Raw genomic sequence first — 19939 nt, forward strand, 5'->3', positions numbered from 1 at the left:
ATCGTTACACTAACGCTGCGCGCTCGATTTTTGACGGTTATTTGTAAATGTATATTTTCTCAATTACCGTAAAATAAATAACAAACTACAATTCTTTTTTCAAACATTTTTCTCTATCTCGCGTTTTTATGCTAAAAATAGGTTTTTTGTTTTTAAATGATTTTTTATTGATAAAACAAAATATCCTGCAAGTCTTCTTTTAGAAGATTTGTGGGGTACTTTTTCTCTCTGTTCTTCTTATTTTCGATTTTCTGCATACTACGTTCGATAAATAAAAACAAAATTACGATTCCTATGGGAAAATGGTTCATACATTTTGTGGGATTTTTCAAAAGCTTTGAAGACTTCTATTGTAGACTTTTTAAAATATAGTTTGCATCGTTTGGTTCCAAATTTGAATGTTGTGGTGTCAAGTTTCGGGAAATTCTAATACTTTCTCAATCATAAATGATTATAATGTAATATTTTTGTACAATTTTCTTTTTTGGGTGATTAACTTACATGTCAATTTGTTTTTGTACGTTTTGTCGTTTTCCCTCAAATTTGTCATTTGTATTATGAATATCATTTTTATGATTAAACCCAAAACTACGTGTCCCATCAAAAAGTAATTCATAAAAAAATTGCAGATCTTTTTCGGGTAAACAATTTTTGGTAAACCAGGCTAAATATTCATTAGACGCGGTATGTAAGGGTTTATTATACCTTTAATTAAAGAAATATGTGATTATTAATTCAAATTGACGCCAATTCACTTTTTCATTTTTGTGCGGACACTAATCTCAGGAAAATATATATAATTGAAAATATATCTGTGGCAGACTGGCATTTTTTGGTTGCCAGGATACTCTGGCTGCGCCCTCCTTGTTTAGCGCGCTTTAGGGCATGTACAGGCGGCCCAACAAAATTATACTTTTAACAAAAGCCCATATATTCCTTAGGGGTATCCCTAATGCATGTATTGACTCATCTTACACATAATATTGTTCAAATAAATAAATACATAATACAATACATTTGAGATTGAAAACGAAAAAATTAGAGTATATTCTTGTTATGAAGTATAGTCTTCTTTTCTCTATTTATTTAAATTTTCCTAGAATTAAATAGAATTAGTAAATTCACTCTTGATGATTGGAAATTTGCATCATATATTAATTCAGTTCATTTCTTTAATTGTCATAAAAAATAATGGATAATACACGCAGTTTCCTACACAGACCATGTTTACTGTGAATAATTTATTCTCCTCTTAAGTATAATATCTTGTGGCAAGAAATTACCATTCAACAACACTTGTGGTTTCTATTAACAATTATTATAGAAAATTAATTCTTTTAATTCAACTCGTTTTTATTCTGGAGTCGTTTCTTTTATTGTAAAGAATAAGATTATTACCTACAAAATTGCCATTAGACAACATGTAGTCCATGTGGTTTTTAGAAGCCCCCAGATGACTCCGCGTATGTTGAAATTATTTTATTGGGCGATTTAAAAAATATGTAGTGTTAAATTTTAAGAGTTTTCAAGCAGCATCATCGTTTCGAAATCTTGTATTCAACCCATCGCCAAATCAAGTAAATTGTTCTCATAATTTTTTATAAATTTATCAAGTCAGAGCAAATCATCCTCTTTAAATCTGTATATATCGCATGCCTTAATTTTTATTATAATCATTCTTTGAGCAAATAAATATTTGACCTTCATGAATTAAGATAAAAAATTATTTTTTGTCGGTCTCGAATTTTGACCTGTAGAAGACAAAGCCTTTTTGATTGATATTAAAAGATTTCAAAATCGCGGAAGTTGATACTAGCCACAAAAAACCAAAAATGTACCTCTCCCCTTCCGTAAATAATAGTCTTAATGGTAAAACTTGTTTCCGTAAATTTCTATCGAATAGAACTACACTTTGCCGAAGTTTGAGGCCGATCGGAGAGCTTTAGAAATAATGCTCTATATACACTCCTTTTTGAATTTTGCAAATCTAAAAATTATCTTTTAATTAGTATAATATTATTAAGAGTTATTCGCTTTTTATTAGTCTCTACACATATAGTTAATCTTCACTGATTGTACGAGTATATAATCACGCATCTTAATAAGCAACAAATCTAATTCAAAACGTGTCGATGCTCTGTTATTAATAAACTAATATCTTTACTGGCAAAGGCCTTCAAATTCTTATTATCTGATAATCTGTCAAAAGAAAATATTTTATAATTAAACATGTAAAATTCCTACACGGAAAGAAATTTTAAGAGATTAATTCACGGAAGCGCGTGATTTTAGAGCTAAACTTCTTACGTGTCTTAAAGTCTCAGACTCCATGATCTAAAAGCACAGAATTCGAGACCTGAGGACAAAGGAGCATGGCCTAATGCCTGAAACTTCGAGACCTATGGTTTAAAATCAAGGGTTCCGTGTAGAAATTTTAATTTAATTTTCCATATTAAAAAAATAATTTCTTGCGTACGTATTCTGCACTTATTCCTATTTTTCAATTCTTTTTTTTTTCGATTTTTAATCTGTTTAATGAATTAAAATGTATCTAACCATTCACAGATGGATAATAATTGGGGTTATTTAAGTATTTCAGGGTGTCTAGTGACCTTGAAAACCTTGAAAACCTGGAAATATCTATAATTTTTTCTTGAAAACTTTGAATTTTAATTATTATTTTTTTTTCTATTAAAACAGTAATTTTATCGAAATGCGAAGATTAATTAAAATCCTTTAGCCTGTTATGAAAGAAACATCTTGTTTAGAAAAAATCTTGCTGCTGAAAAATTTTTTATTTGTCAAGATATAATTTATATTTTGTTTATTAGAGAATACCATGGATTTTTCGAGGGGTTAACCACTCGGTTTTTGAGTGTACAAAAAATTTCAAAAGGTAAAAAAATATTTCTAAAGATTTCAAAATATTTCAAACATTTCAAAATATTTTAAATATCTTTAAAATTTCATCAAGATTTCAAAACAATACAACACTTTCAGATTTCAACAGGGGTGTAGCACACCAGATTTCAAGGATTTCAAACCATTTAAAAAAATTTCACGAACAAAGATTAAAGAAACATTTCAAAAATATTTTAAAGATTTTATAAAGATTGAAAAAAAGGTCACAAAGTTTTTGTATATTTCAAAGCTTTCAAGGACTTAACAGATTTCAACACGGATTCAGTACAACAGATTTCAATTCATTTCAACTATTCCAGTTATTTTAAACGATTTCAAAAAATTTTTTTAAGATTTTACAAATATTTAAAATATTCCAGTGATTTCAAACGAATTCAAAAGACTTAGAGAAGAGTTCACAATTTCTTGAAAGAATTCACAAGGATTTCAAAAGATTTTACCAAAGCTTTGAAAAATCCCAAAAGATCTCTCAATGATTTCACCGAAATTTCAAGCTTTCACTAAGGTTTGTAATACTTCACAAATATTTCAAAAGATTTCACAAAGATTTCAAAGATTTCAAAGACATTACACAGATTAAAAAATATTCCTAAAGATTTCACAAAGACGACCCATGTTTGCAAAAAATTAAGAATTTGTTTATTTACGATTCGGTATCCTTTAGAAATTTTTGGCCGATAAAAAATTAAATGGCTCATTTTTTACATTTATGACAAACGTTTATTTCTTTATTTGATACAAAAAAGGAGACCTGGAAAATTTTGATTTCTTACCTGGAAAATACCTTGAACTTTGTTCCTAAGAATCGCTAGACACCCTGTATTTGTATAATGCTCTGAAGGGTTGTAGGGTCAAAGCTACTGTTAAAAATTGCGGCAAATAATATTCAAATGGCTGTATATTAATTAATTATGCAAAATATTTTTGTTGTAGATGCGGAACACAGGGTTGGTGCAGGCCAAGTTGCATTCCAATAACCGTGATTCTGGTATTAATCGTTTTGGTTGTGCTTTTGCCTCTTCTCGACGCTGCTGACAAACACTCATTAAATTCAACAATTATTGGAAATGACTCTAAATTGATTTGCAACGATGATTGCCACATATCGCTGGTGGAGTCGATACCTATCGGTCTCAACTACTCAAATAGTTCCATAATCCATCCAGGAACTTATCAGACTTGGAAGGAATTAATTGAATCTGCCCAGAGTACTATTGAGATCGGTTCCTTTTATTGGACACTGAGAAGAGAGGACGTTTATCCAGATGCTAGTGCGAAAGAAGTGAGTTCTTTTTTGAAAATTACTCATAACTTTTTCTATAATATATTTAATTAAAATCTTCGATAATACTAGAGGGTTCCGCATCCTTTTTGGGCTTTACGCGCGCCAACCCCATTGCAGATTTAACATTTTAGAGGGGTTGAACAGGCGGTTCTATTTTATGCCATTTTATACGTCATATTCTTTAAGATACTTACATTCCTTACTTTTTAAAATATTAATCTAATAAATAAATTTTTTACTTTGTACCCTTATGCATTGAATTTAGTTTATAAATTTTAGAAAATTTTATTTTTTTAAGTATAATACAATTTTTGTTGATTTTCTTCATTTTTATCAAAATTTTCGAAAATAACGCAAGATAGAGAACAGTTCTAAGAGCCTTTTTTAAAAATATATTTTACACTGAAACAACTTTATTCTTTTAAATTTTTTCCGATCATTTTATTATTTAAAAAAATGAGGATTTTTCGTGTATGCAGCATATTGCTTCCAGCTTAAAGAACAAGAAAATAAATAATCGCCTTTTTGTAGATAATTGATTGAAATGATTTTCGCATAAACTGCCGCCATCTTTACCATTTTGAAATGTTTTGAAATTTTCTGTCGAACACTTTAAAACAAAATTTCAAAACACTTTTTATAAACTGCGTGATCAATTTAAAAAATTATAATGCAAGGGGAAATGTTCGGGTTTGTTTTAAGTCATGAAATCCTTTCTTTTTTTTATTGGAAATTAATTTTTCAACTAAAAATCTATTTATTCTATTTTTTTATTAAAATTTATCGTTTTAGTTAAAAAATTGAGTTTGTTTGCATTTTTTTTCTCTATCATGACTAAAGAATTTTTGTTAATTAAAATTTTTTTTCTTTCTTTGAAATCAACTGTTTTTGTCTTAAAATTAACACCTTTTTTGGTTGAAATAGCACCTAGTACATTTTTTTCATGAAAATTCAAGTACTTGTTTGGAAGTTAAACTCTTTTGCTTAAAATTAATTTTTGTTGTTCAATATCCATCATCATTAATAGCAAATTTAACTATTGAAATTTGAAAAGTGTAACTTTGTAGAAAAATCGCTTTTTTTTAGTTGAAAATTAATTTTCTTACCTAAAAATTTAAGTATTCCAAATGAATATTTATCATTTTAGATTAAATTCATCTTTTTGGTTAAACATAATTTTTTTAAACTATAAAAATTCATTTATATTGTTAAAGATTCGTCTTTTTTGTTAAAAAATTAATTTTCTTGGTTGGAAATTAATTTTTTTCTTTAAAATTTTAACTTTTCCATTTAGAGATGCATCATTTTGAATATGCTTGAAGTTCCGAACGTTCAAATGAATGAAATTTTTTACTGGCGACTTTGTAAACCAAAAAAAGTTCTCAAATGTTTGTTCACTTATATTGGAAATAACTTATTATTAAGACAGATTTATAATGCATATTTTAAATTGCAGTTAGAACAGTATTTATGAGGACAATAGAAATGTAAAAAATATTCCGTTCATTCAGTAATAATTTTAATTAAAAATTCCTCATTTTACTGAAATATTTATTATTTTATGAAAAATTTGTTATTTTTCTTGTCATAAAATTTAATTTTTCTTTTTTTGGTCTAATATTTTTCATTTTTCGTTGAAAATTCATCTTTTTTGGAAAAAAATAAATCTTCTCGGTGAAAATTCAATTATTCCATTTAAATGTTCAGCTTTTTAGTAAATAAATAATTTTGTTGATTGACGATTACTTCATATTTTTCTTCTATTCCAGTTAAAGATTGATGATTTTAGTTGAAAATTCGTCTTTTTGGTTTAAAATTTAATTATCCCAAAGCAAAATTCATAATTTTAAGTTGCAAATTTATCAATTTGATTGAAAATGTAAGTATTTGGTTAAAATGTCGTTTTTTTTATAATAAATTTTTGACTAAAAAGTTATGTATGCCATTTCTGGTTAAAAATACATTTTTGTTGTTGAAAGTTTGTTATTTTTGTTGGCTTCAAATTTAATTATTCCATTCATGGTTCAATATTTGTCTTTTTTTGTTGAAAATTCGAACGCTTGGATGAAAATGAGTCTTTTTTCGAAGAAAATAAATCTTCTCGGTAAAAAATCAACTATTTTGGTTGAAGATTACTTTTCATAACTTAAAATTTAACGAATCCAGGTCTCTATTCCATTAGCGTAGTTGAAAATTGATCTTTAGTTGAAAATTAATATTTATAACTGAAAATTTAACTATTGAATGTTTTGTTCCAAATTTAACTTTTCTCATTGAAATTCATGCATTTTGTTGAAACTTTGTCTTTTTCGATCGAAAATAAATCTTCTTTTTTGTCACTTCAGTTTTTTCCACTATTTCAGTTAAAGGTTCAAGATTTTAGTTAAAAATTCATCTTTTTGGTTAACAATTTATTTATTTCAGTTAAAAATTAATCAATTTCATCACAAATCTAACTATTTTATTAAAATTTCGTTTTTTTTTTAAATTGAAAATTAAAGTATTTTACTGAAAATTTATCTATGCCATTTTTGGATGAAAATTCATTTTTTTTGTTGGAAATTTTACTACATATATGGTTGAAATTTGGTCTTTTTTGGTGAACAAATTCAACTATTTGGTTAAAAAGCCATCTTTCTGGTTGAACATGCAATATTTCTACTTAAAAAGTTCGGAATTTGAAAAGTTCGCTGCGAAATCTTTCTATAATAAAAAAAAGAGATAATTAAATGTTTAAATATCTTTTTCAGGGAGAAGACATATTCCAATTGCTTCTGGAAGCTGGAAGGGACCGAGGAGTGCAATTAAAAATTGCCCAGAACTTTCCTTCTCAGTCAAGTCCAAATACTGACACCGAGTACTTGGCTAAGAAAGCTAATGCTCAAGTTAGAAGTTTAAATTTCGCAGCACTTATTGGTGCTGGTATTCTGCACACGAAACTCTGGATCATCGACAGAAAACACGTCTACGTCGGTTCTGCCAATATGGATTGGCGATCCCTCACTCAAGTCAAAGAACTCGGTTTCGTTGCTAGGAATTGTTCGTGTGTGGCACACGACATTTCTAAAATTTTTGACGTACGATTGACAACGATTTGACAACAATTGTTTAATATTCTAGTCAAGAATTTTAAAGGCGGTTCATTGATTTCTTTAATGCTTGCTTTTCCAGGTTTACTGGTTGCTTGGCGAAAAGAATCAAGTTCCAACTTCCTGGCCGGCAAATCTCAGTACGAAGGTTAATGTCAAAAATCCTATGACACTCAAAATCGACAACAACAAATACAGAAGCTTCTTTGCAGTAAGTTTCTCAATAATTTTCTTTCAACTGAATTCAATTTTTTATCACTAAATTAATTTTTCATTAAATAATGTACATTTTTCAGAGTTCACCTCCTAATTTTTCACCACCAGGCAGAACAAACGACGTGGATGCGATTCTGCATTGTATTGATAAGGCAGAGAAATTTATTTACATCTCTGTCATGGATTACATCCCGATGATGATCTACTCTCCAAAGCCCAAGTAGGTCTTTATTTATTTTTAAAACTTATCTTTAATTCTCAGTCATTTAACAATGCATAGGTTTTATGTACTGGATTATTCAATTAAGAACTTTTCTTTTTCGTATGCCTTTCCTGTGCAATTTCATCACTTAGTCTGTGATATTCTACACAATTGTTGGGTCCCTCCGTTGCTTACTATTCCTAGCTCCTACAATTTTTTCTACTAGAGAATTGAAAGTTGAAAAACCTGGAATTGTCAGGGAATTTTTATATGCCTGGAAAACCCCGGAAATGGCAGGGAATTTTGTTTATAACAAGGGAATTTTTAATTTTTTTAAAAAATTGAAATATGAAATTGAATAACAATGATTTTTTATTTGTACAAGTTTCTTTATAATAACAAGATGGCCGCTAAGCCGGGAAACCTGGAATACCGGAAAATGACCGGGAATGTTATGAGATCGGGGAAAACCGGGATATGACAGTGAATTTATTTTTTGACCGAGAATTTTACAAAAGTTTTAGAATAAAAATGTTATCCAACTTCAATTTCAACCATTTTAAAAATAATTTGTTAAACTGTGATGTTTATAAATTATTATATCATTTAGTTAAGAGTGCTTAATTCGAAAATCTTTCACTTCAAAAATTTTCCATTTAATTTAAAGAATTTAAAAATGCAGTTTTAAAGGTTAAAAACAAATAAATAGATCTGTTCTCTAAGTATTGAAATCTGAACAATAATTGATTTGACCAAACAATTCTAGATCCGTTCAAAATTTGAAACTTTCCAAATTGTAACTGTTTCAATCCGAAAGTCTTTATAAGAATTTAAATTAATATATCATTTATTCCGATAATTTTATTTTTTAATACAAATTTTCATGATTTATCATTATATATTTTAATTCAGAGTTTCAGGTCTTCCTTTATGTTAATTTTTATATTAAATTTAATAAATAAATTTATTAATATATTATTTCTATTAATTTTTTTAGCCATGAAAAAATGTAAACGTGCATTTTACTATTTTCAACTTAAAAATAAATCCATAATAATATAGTCATAATTAAAGGTTTTGATTAGATTTCAAATATTGCGAGTCTAAATTATTTAATTTGTTAAAAAGCCTTGAATACTTAGATTTTTGAAGAACTTTAAAACTTTTAGCGTTACAATCTTAATTGTTCTATTTAAAAAGTGTATAAGTTATAAGTAAAATTGTTAAATTTTGACGCATAAATAACAATTGAATGCTTATTATTTGTAGAAAAAATTTGATTAATTTTAAGAGATACATAGAAGTTTTCCAAAATTCAAAATTAATTAAAAACTTGAAATTATTTCAACTAATTTAAACGAAGTGTGTTAACATTTTTTTCAGAACTTCTAAATATATTTTTAAATTAATCGAAATTTTCCTGCAATTTTTAAAAATCCTTAAAATCTTAAAATTCTAAAAAAATCTTTGAAATCTGCAAAAATCTACATTTTATTTTAAATTCGGCTGTAAGTATTTCAAATTATTTCAAGTTCTAAATATAGAATCGTTTTAAAACTTCTAAATATCGCTTAAAATTACTCTAATAATTTTACAAATAATAAGTGTTTTATTATTATTTATAAATTAAAATATTTTTTTTTTAATTTGCAGGATTTTCTGAAAGTTATAGAAAAAATTCAATTAATTTTGAAATATATTTAAAGTTCGGAAAAAATAAAAATCAAAAATTATTTTGAATTTGGAAAAATTAAAGACCACTTCTAGATTTCTCAAGACTTTGATATACAATTTTAAAGCTTTTAAAGGATGCCTACACTATTTAAAATAAATATAATTTAACTTCTAATTTAAGAACTGTTAAGTTGAAAAAATGACCGGAAATTTTTTTCTTTGAATAAAACGACCACCCTGAATAATGTATTTAATTATGTTGCTGAAAATCCGTTTTATTGTTAAATTTCAAATCAATTTTTTAAACTGAAAATTCAAGTATCTGTTTGAAAATTCATAAATTCATGTGCAGACAAATCTGTATTTAGTTTCGGTCTTTGGGCTGACAGTGACCATAAATCCAGAGTCTCGAAACTGTTTTATTTCCTTTTTTCTCTCTCTTTGTTTTGTCACGCCTGAATGAGCACCATATCTTCTCATCCATCCCCACGGCTTGGCATCAATTATCGGAAACACTAAACCCGGAATCACAACATCCAGATTCGACTGTATTTTGTTGAAACTTCGTTCTTTTTGGTTGAATTCCATTTGGTTTTTATTAAAAATGCAACTCTTTTTTGATTGAGATATCAACTACTAAATTTTACATTTCGAATTCATTTTTTTTTAAATGACGATGCAATTACTTGGTTGGGAGTTACTCTTGTTAAAATTAATTTTTTGTTTGTTAAAGATCCATCGTTTTAATTGAAAATTCATCTCCTTGTTCAAAAAATGAGATATTTTGTTACAGATTCGTTTTTTCTTTGGCTGAAAATTAATTTTTTTACTGAACTTTGACCTATTCTAGTTGTAAATTTAACTATTTTGTTGAAAATTTGTTTCTTTGTTTTTTTAAAAATTAATTTCTTTATTGAAAATGTAACTATTCATTATTTCGTTAAAATGATCTTTTCATTTAAAAATTCATATTTTCTATTTAAAATTCAACTTTTCTAATTTTGGTTGAAACTTGTTCAATCTTAGTTTAAAATTGAATTATTTAGTTGAAAATTTTTACTTTTTTGGTAGAAATTAATCTTCTGGGTGGAAAATTAATCATTCTGTTTGAAAGTTAATGATTATAGTTAAAGACTCATTGTTGTAGTTGAAAATTCAACTATTTCGTTGAAGATTCATGTCTTTTGTTGAAAAATTGTCTTTGTGGTAGAACATTCATCTTTTTGGTTGAAAATTCAAGTATTCCAGTTAAATATTCATCATTCAAGTTGAAAATTAATCTTTTTGATTGAAAATAAAACTACTTGATTTGTAAGTTAGATTAAATTTGTTTTTAAAATAAATCGTTTTTTTAGTGGAAAATTAATTTTTTTAACTGAAAATTTAATTAATATATTTTTGGTTGAAAACTGATATTTTTATATTAAAAATCGTCTTTTTTGTTTCAAGTTTGACCTTTTTGAGTTGAAAATTCAACTGTTTCATGGAAACTTAATGTATTTTTGGTCAATTGTCTTTTTAGTAGAAAGTTAATCTTCTTGGTTGAAAATTCAACTCTTTGGTTGAAAAATTCATCTATCTTTTTGATAACCCTAATTTTTACTTGAAATTTTAGGAATTGCAAGTGGTTTAAATTTAATTTAATGTAACACCCAAATTAATTTTACTTAAAGATGCATTGAATTCCAAGTATAAATAGATAAAATCAAAATTTATTTGAATTCTTGTTCAAATTCATGGACCTTGGAGACAAATTCAAGAAATTGTTATGTTTTTGGTATTAGTTAATTACTTCAATAATCAATCGTGCTAAAATATTGAAGAATATCTTATAATATTAATTAAATTTCTAGAAACTGACAAGAAAATTATTTATAATAAAGTTAACAAACTATATATATACCAAGTCGATTGTTTTAAAATATGCGAAGTATTTGAATGGCTCCATGCTATGAAATTGATATGTCGAATTGCGGTTTAAAAAAAGTGCTTTGCTGTATTCTTTTTTATGTCACTGGCCAAAAAATAAGAAAATTTGGTTTTTTAAGGTTAATTTTGAACGAAGTGTACAAAAATTAATCATTTTAATTTTAATGCATATTAAAGTTGGATAATTCAACATACATTTAAAAAGGTTATGCAATATTCCAAATAGAAATGTCAAAGATTGAATAAATTGAAATATAAAACATCGATAAAAAATATATTTCAGATATAATCATTTACATTCGGAAATTTTAAGTACGTAATGTTTAAGGTTGTATACCCAATACCTAACTTTAATTTATTTTAAAGCTTCAAAATGGATCATTAAAAATTAAAATTTTTAATCTTGGACTTATTTTGAATTCTAAAGTTAAAGATTTTAGACGGAAACTTGAAGAATTTGATCAATCTAAAACAAAGTGTTTAATAAAAAAGTATTCAAAATTGTACTGGAAAATGTATACGTTAATAATTTTGAGCAATTTTATGTTTGATACATTCGAAGTTGAATTATTTTTAATCCAAGTCGATAAATTTTGTATGAAAAAGGTTTCAAACTTTATTAATTAAAATTTTAATATTTAAAATGAAATAATGTGTAATTAAAACATTAAAAATGGTTTGGTTTCAAAATCGAATTATTATGAATTATACGATTTTACAATGAAAGTCTTTAACAGTGAACCATATTAATGAAATTGAAGACATTAAGCATTCATTTATTATTTTATATCGTAACCTTTAAAATTTGTCAATTTTAAATTGAGTCATTCTTAATTGATCAATTTTGACATTAAATATTAAAAATTTTAAAACATGAGAATGACAAATGGATAAGTAACAATATTTCGAAATTCCGTTTCTATAATTTTATAAAATATTTACATTTGAAAACCTACTGCAGAAATTTGTTTTGTTCATTCTCTACAAGAGTGAAGCCAAAGTTAGCCTATTTTTTAGACCTCCCCAGCGACCTGGGGAAAAATATAAAAATATTTTACAGGTATCGCATTACTCGTCATTGAAAACCAAAATGAGCATCGCTTTTCGTTTTTAGAAAATTTTAAAAAGTTACCCCTATTTAGGGGTTGAGAAGATCCCCAAAAGATAAAAAAATACAACATTCCACTAATCATAAAATCATTTATTCTTGATTGATGAGGGTTGATGTGAGTTGAAAATTCACCCCAAAGATCTTCCATGGAGTGAAATCATTCCTAAAACATTAGGAAAAATAAAAATAAGGACCCCAAAGTTAGCCTACTTTTTAAACCTCACTAGCGACCTGGGGAAAAATATAAAAATATTTTACAGGTATCAAATTACTCATGATTGAAAACCAAAATGAGCTTCGCCTATCCTTTTTAGAGAATTGAAAAAATGACCCCTATTTAGGGGTTGAGAAGACCCCCACAAAATTAAAAAATAGAAAATACCACGAATTATAAAATAATTTATTTTTGATTGATAGGGGGTTGATTTGGGTTAAAAATTCACCCAAAAGATCTCCCATGGGGAAAATTATATGTTGAAAAAATTATCTTTAAAAAAATTCTCTGAATTTTACTATTTTCAGGGGACGATTTCACCCCCTTCAGAGGCGTGAATTTCCATCAAAAAGTTGTAGGATTAAAAGGATAAGTTATCTTGAGTTTCTTTTAAGAAAAATATTAAACAAAATTTTTTGTCAATCTTTAAGATTTTCTATTATGTCCTTCTGAATGTGAGTGGTTTCACCCTTTGTAGGGGTTGTTTTCTGATCGAGACATATATAATATTGTTGTGTTATATATCTTATCTCTTCAAACATTTAATATATTTTTTCGGAATTTCCGAGCATTTTTATTTTTCTTCATGTTTGAGGGATAATTTCGCCCCATTGGAGAGCTTTGGGGTGAATTTTCAACCCACGTCAACCCCTTGTCAATCAAGAAAATACGTGATCTTACTTTTCTAAGGTTTATTTTATAGAAAAAAATATAATGAAAAATGGTTTTATAGTTAGTGGTATTTCCTATTTTCTTTTTTTTTTGTTCTTCTCAACCCCCGGATAGGGGTCAGTTTTAGAAATGTTTAAAAAACGAAAAGCCGTGCTCACTTTGGTTTTCAATTACGAGTAATATCATACCTGTAACATATTTTTATATTTTTCCCCCAGGTCGCTAGCGAGGTCCAAAAAATAGGTTGAAAAGCAGCCTATTTTGGCGTCACTCTTTCATTTTTGTTCCTTATTTATTTGTCATTTATTTTCCATGAATTGCACAATTTTTAATGCTCTGAAAAGAATTAATTATATAGCAAAAATTATAAGTGGATAAAATTCTTGGAAAAATTAGAATGAAGTTAAGATTGATCGTGAAATAAAATTTTAAACAAATAGGATAGTTTAGAATAGATTAGGAAACAACGGGATGAAATATGAAATGCGTTTAGAATCGATTGTTGAAAAAAAAAGATTATTATAGAAATCATTGGAAAGTATATTCACACTAAGAATATGGACCTCTTATTGTCTGAATAGATGGTCTCTTATTGTATTAAGAGATTGGGATAAACTTGTTTGATTCTATGACATATAGTGACAAATAAGGATAGAATTTTATTCCCTATTGTGTTATAAATTAGAATACCTCATCTAAAAAATTGAATAAATAAAATTAAAATTAATGTTTCAACATTTTTTCCAATTACTAGATATTGGCCAATTATTGAAAACGTCCTGAAAGCAGCAGCTATCGAGCGGAAAGTAAACGTCAGATTTTTGATTTCGTGGTGGAAGCACTCAAAGTTGAGCGAAGATTTCTTTTTGAAATCAGTCGAGGAATTGACGAACTCGTACAGAAAAGTGAAAATCGAAGTTGTAAGTATTTTCCTAATTTTCTTAGCAAACTTGGGTACCTTTTTTTCACCAGTGTCTAAATTTTTTCTTTCATTTTCCCAGAGAAGATTCATTGTTCCGACAACTCCTGATTTCGACAAGATTCCTTTTTCGAGAGTTAACCACAACAAATATATGGTTACGGACATTGCTGCCTACATTGGAACGAGCAATTGGTCTGGCGACTATTTTGTAAATACTGGTGGTACGTAAACTAAATTGTAATCCTCTTTTTATTTAAATTGACTTCTTTTTTATTAATTTTCTCTCAAGCTATTTTTAAAAACTCGATTTTATTTTCTTGCTTTCAGGAATCGGTTCCGTTTTCGAGGATTTTGATCACAAAAATAAAGACAGTATCAGAGAACAATTGGAAGAAGTCTTTCATCGCGATTGGAATTCTCCTTACGCCCATACTTGGAACGGATCCTGTTGGAATCTGCTGGGAGAGAAAATTTTCAATTCCAGAGGTTACTTGCATCCTACCCACTCTCATCATGTACCTGCTTAGAAATTGTAAGTGTGCAACATAATTTTTAATGAAAAGTGCTGTTTTAGAACCTAAAGTGCCGCTCTGATGTTTTTTTATAAATCGTACAATCTGGAAGCTAGCGTTCCGAATTTGAAAATCTACCTCTTCGTTCAAAGATACTCGAAAAGGCATACATAAATTTATTACCGTGTAATAATAACTTAATTCTACTCTAAAATTGAAGGCAAATGCATATTCCCCAAACTGTTTTCCTTAATATTAGTTTGACCGAAAATCTTGTGACCGAAACCCTACTTTACATTGTGTATATTTTAGCGAAATACTATTTTACCGAATAATCATATGCCCAATTTTTACTTTTCCGAATTGTCTATCATAATCTTTATTATTTTGAATCGCTACCGAAAAGAAAATAGAGTTTAAAACCACTGCTGTAGCAAAGACTTGAAGGGAATGTGATTTAACGAAAATTGCAGCTTTAAAATTCGATAATATAAAAGCGATGGCAAATTGATAATTCGGACGAAGAAAAATGGTAGTAAATTGTTTTTCGGTCATATGAATTTCACGAAAACTAACATTAGGGCAAATACAATTTCATGAATATTCATGTGCCTCCTGAAATTGAACTGCGAACTATCAGAGTTACGAACCAAGAAGCACAAAAATCCTTTTGGATTCGTTACTTATACGTTTTTTTGGAACCTTTAAATTATCCCTTTTTTATGGGTAATTTTCAAATTGAAGGCAAATTTGAAGTTTCAATAATAAAATATGAAATTACAAACTCTTATGGCTCTTATGACTAGGAAAATTTACCTCTTAAAACATTTTTTACTTCGTCTTCAGCTTTTTGATATTTGTGCAAAATAAAAATGGTACAAAGAGGATGCGAATAGGAAGGTTTGTTAAGTGACCATATTTCTTTCTTCATTCTGAAGAATCTCCGCACATCTGCGCGCCTTGTTTTTCCTCAGCATGACAACGTTGTTCGAGTCGATCGGTGCTTTCTTTCGCGGCGCTATTCGACCAATCGCATGCACAGTGGTTGATTAGTTGATACTAGATGATTTGTTACAATTATATATAGTTTTCTGAATATTATTATTAGAAATTATATGAGGTCTTTCCTTGCCAATCTATGACCTATTACAAACAATTATTAACGATTACTTGGTGCATGACACTCTTTCATGAACTTTACTTCATTCATCTATTTTTGTTTTATTTATATGTAAAGGAAGAATGTCGGTCGTAAATCTAAGACAGTTAATAAGATAATACAATTTTTTAGTATTTTAACATTTGAAAACAACTTAAGTTTATACACGATCATAACAAATAATAAATAAAAAATTCTGCGAAAAAAATTGCTAAAAAAAACTAAATAATTTATTTAAAAAATGACTTTAAAAAATTAGAAATTCGAAAAACTCCCGGTCTTAGTATCTTTTACATAAATGGAAACAATTCTATAAAAATAAAATTATGCAAAAAATGACTAAATAATTGATTAAAAAAATTTAATTTAAAATTTTGAAAAAACTCACAGGCGTATTGTTCTTTAACATCATATAAATAAAAACATATTTTTTAAAATGCTACTAATTAAAAAGTTATAATTATTCAAAAAATTGTTAATAAGAAAACTGAAAACTCTCAAATTTTGAAACTACGATTACAGAAGCGAATTTCATGAAACAGAAACATTCAAAATACTTAATTATTCGAAAATAAATTAAATAATTAACCAGCAAACATTTTTCGAATTGAAAAAATTTAACCACACAGAGGACGTTTTCTCCTTCTGTCCCTTTTATACCTTCTATATAAACGGGGGTTGGGGTTGCATTTTTTCAATTCGTAAAATTTTTACTTGGTAATTTATTTATTTGTTTTTACATTATTCATTATTTTCAAAGTTTGTTTTCCACAAAATTCGCATCTATAATGGGAAGTGTCAAAATTCTGAAGCTTTCAGCTTCATTTATTTACAATTTTTTAAATCATTATAACTTATTTGATTAGTTGTATTTTTTTTAATATGCTTCTATTTATATGATTTTGAAAAACATTAAGATCGGGAGTTTGGTCAAATTTTTTAGTTATTTTTGTTCATAAATTATGTTTTCAATTCTTTTTTTGTGTATTTTAGTTTAATATAAGAACACTCTAAACGCCAATACTGTACGAGATTTGCACGCGGATATATTGATTTTTTCCTTTGTTTTTGACAGTAACCAAAAAATGCTTAACGTATCCAGTCTGTAAACTTTAGAAGGACAACAGTTTAATTTAGGCAATTTTTCAAGTAAAATAAATAACATTGTAAGAACCTTAAAGTGTCTTCCTCAATTTTTGTCATCTTAAAAATTCGTACCATCCTGTACTGTACTGTAAAATTAAACCTAAAATATCAACTTTTTTGTAAATCTGATATTAAAACTGAAAAGTGCATTCCCACCTAGCAACAGGATAGATCTAGGACTTCCTGAGGATATCCTGACAATATTCTTCGGACATCCTGGTTATATAGGCCGATTATTCGAAAATATTATTGTAATTTCAAATAAAATGGGAAAGATCTATTGGGAATGGTGATCGACCATTTCGCCACCTGGTGCCGAAAACTGGAACTAGAAAGCCTAGGTACAAATTTTAAAGATATATTTTGATTTTTGCATAAGTGTTTTTACGATTGTTTTGTAAAATATAAAACAAAATGATTTGATACTAAAAACAAATCTTCATCAAAAATAAATAGTTTTAGATTGAACTTCCATCTTATACAGTGAAAAAAAAACACATTTTTGAGCTTTAGAGTTCGACTGATTCTCATGAAAATTCAAAAATTTGGTATAAAGTTAAACTATTTAATAGAAAATGATATATTTTTTATATATTGGAAATAATTTAGAAACGAAAAAATATAAATAAAAAATTAATCGAATAAAATTTGGACTAACATCTCGTTCATTCTTGAAAGTATTTAGTTGTAAGTTGAGATCATTTGTTAAAAGTTCGTCTTTTTTGGTACAAAATTAATCTTTTTGGTTGAAATTGAATTATTTTGTAGAAAATTCATAGTTTCGGCTCAAAAATTAAAAAATCTGGTAAAAAAATGTATGTATTTTGTTAAAAATTCGTCGTTTTTGGTATAAAATCGGTTTTTTAAAATTAAATCGAAGTATTTTTTATTTTAAATTGATTTATTTTTTGAAATTTCGGCTATTCAATTTTTCGTTGAAAATTCATGTTTTAAGGTTAAAAATTGAACTTCCCGTTTGAAAGCGGAACTACTTAAAAGTTCATTTTTTTTCGCCGAAGATTCATAATTTTAGTTAAAAACGTTTGTTGTTCAAAATTAATTTTTTAACTGAAAATGAACTATTTTGTTGAATATGAAACTGATTGGTTATAAATTGACTTTTTTTGTTGAAAATTCATTTTCACGGGTTGAAAATTCAACAGTTTTAAAGAAAATTCGTCTTTTTGGCTAGCAAATTCAACAATTTGGTAGAAAATTGAACTGGTTTTTAGAAAACTCGTGTTTTTTCGCTTGAAAATGCAATAATTAGTTATAACACTCAAATATTTGTTCAACTATTTGGTACAAAATTAAAATACTTTATCATCAAAAATAAATAGTTATAGATTGAATTACCATCTTAAACAGTGAAAAAAACAACACATTTTTATCAAATAGTTTAAAAAAAGAACAATTATTTCACTATTTCATGTAAGTTTTAATATATCGTAAGCTTAAATGAACTTTAATCAATGTATGTAGCGACCAATTTTATCCAGATTATGCAAAGAATACAAATAATAGACGATAAGAATTGAAATAAAAATTCTAACCTAATTGTTCAATCCGATTTTTAAATATTAAATATTTCATGTATAAATTAATAAATATTTACATTGAGTTCATTTTGGCTTCAAAACAAGTCCATTTAAGTTTATAATCTTTTGAAAGTCACAATAAATAGTACAATAATTGTTGTTTTTTTTTAGGAATATATTTTTGTCAAAAAATGTATTTTTTACCGTATAATATGTAAATATATTATTTATTCACGAACATTTTATTTCTTTAAAATTACATTTGCAGAATTTAAAACATGAAGATTCTAAATAACTCATGCATTATTGAGAGATTCTGAATCGCTATGTTCAGAGTTCACTGAGGGATTATTCGGAAGATTTACTTCAATATTCCCTTCATGTTTATCTAATCAAATTCTTTTTCTTAGTTTCTTTTTAATCTTCATTATGATTTTCTTGAAGATTCTCTTGGTGAGCTGCATTCTGCTCCGAAATAGTTTCAATAGTTTTCCCAATTGGGCCTTCATACAGATAATCCATGGAATCGGGGAGAATGCATTCCTTTTTCTTCATTTCAGTTGCCCCCATCTTCAGTTGCCCCTATCTCTGTCACTCCTTGTCTCTCTTTATCAAACTTTCTGAAGCATATATAAAAACCCAATGACATATAACTATTTCTGTATATCGAAATACTCAGTAGGGTGAAACTTGAAGGACGAAACAAACTCGTAAGCACTTTGATGAACACAGCTTCTTTGACTTCTTTCTACCTACTTTGTTTGAGAATGTAATCTGCAAAAATTGTTATTACACCATTAAGCCATTTCCCTTTCGGGTTAGGCGTGACTCACTCGGTGGGGAAAGGAGTAATGTAGGGAAGGGATAGAGAATTTTCAGATTGATCCAGAATTCTCGTGTTATTTATGTAAATAACACGTTCGTTCCGCAACACTGCTCCGACGCAGATTGCTGATCAATCTCTCTAGCAATCACCCCAAGAGAAGATCCTCACAAAGTCGTTATGTAAGGTTCCCCACTTGGGTCCATTAGTGGCCAAGGTCTTTTGTTTCAGACGCCATTAACTCTACTGACACTCTTTTTATTAACTATTTGCCGCTATACTTTTCTGTCCGGGCATACTTTTCTAGCTTCTTTTATGTCCATGCATTTATTCATGCAGGCTCTCGTGTTTCTGTGACTTCTTATGTCTCTTCGAACTAGGGTCTCATTCACGCATTCTAACCATTCTTTCCGCGGTCCACCTCTGGGCACGCTGCCATTTACTTTACCTTGATACCAGGCCCGTAGCCAGAAATTTGGTTTGGGGGGGTGCCCAAAACGTAGTTAAAAAAATTTTAGGGGGGGG

General features: G+C 27.7%; 1 protein-coding gene across 3 annotated transcripts in view; it reads left to right on the forward strand.

The window, feature by feature from the left end:
• LOC117169642 (phospholipase D3-like) overlaps positions 1–19939 on the forward strand; it is a 76615-nt gene that overhangs the window by 51115 nt on the left and 5561 nt on the right. For all 3 annotated transcript variants that reach the window (XM_033356120.1, XM_033356119.1, XM_033356118.1), the window contains exons 3-9: positions 3856–4204; positions 6958–7284; positions 7379–7507; positions 7593–7732; positions 14069–14234; positions 14316–14457; positions 14564–14768. In XM_033356120.1, the coding sequence (XP_033212011.1) occupies positions 3856–4204; positions 6958–7284; positions 7379–7507; positions 7593–7732; positions 14069–14234; positions 14316–14457; positions 14564–14763 (1453 nt within the window). In that variant the 3' untranslated portion in view covers positions 14764–14768. The remainder of the gene's footprint in view (positions 1–3855; positions 4205–6957; positions 7285–7378; positions 7508–7592; positions 7733–14068; positions 14235–14315; positions 14458–14563; positions 14769–19939) is intronic.

Source organism: Belonocnema kinseyi, chromosome 3 (assembly GCF_010883055.1).
Source record: "Belonocnema kinseyi isolate 2016_QV_RU_SX_M_011 chromosome 3, B_treatae_v1, whole genome shotgun sequence".
NCBI lineage: Eukaryota > Metazoa > Arthropoda > Insecta > Hymenoptera > Cynipidae > Belonocnema > Belonocnema kinseyi.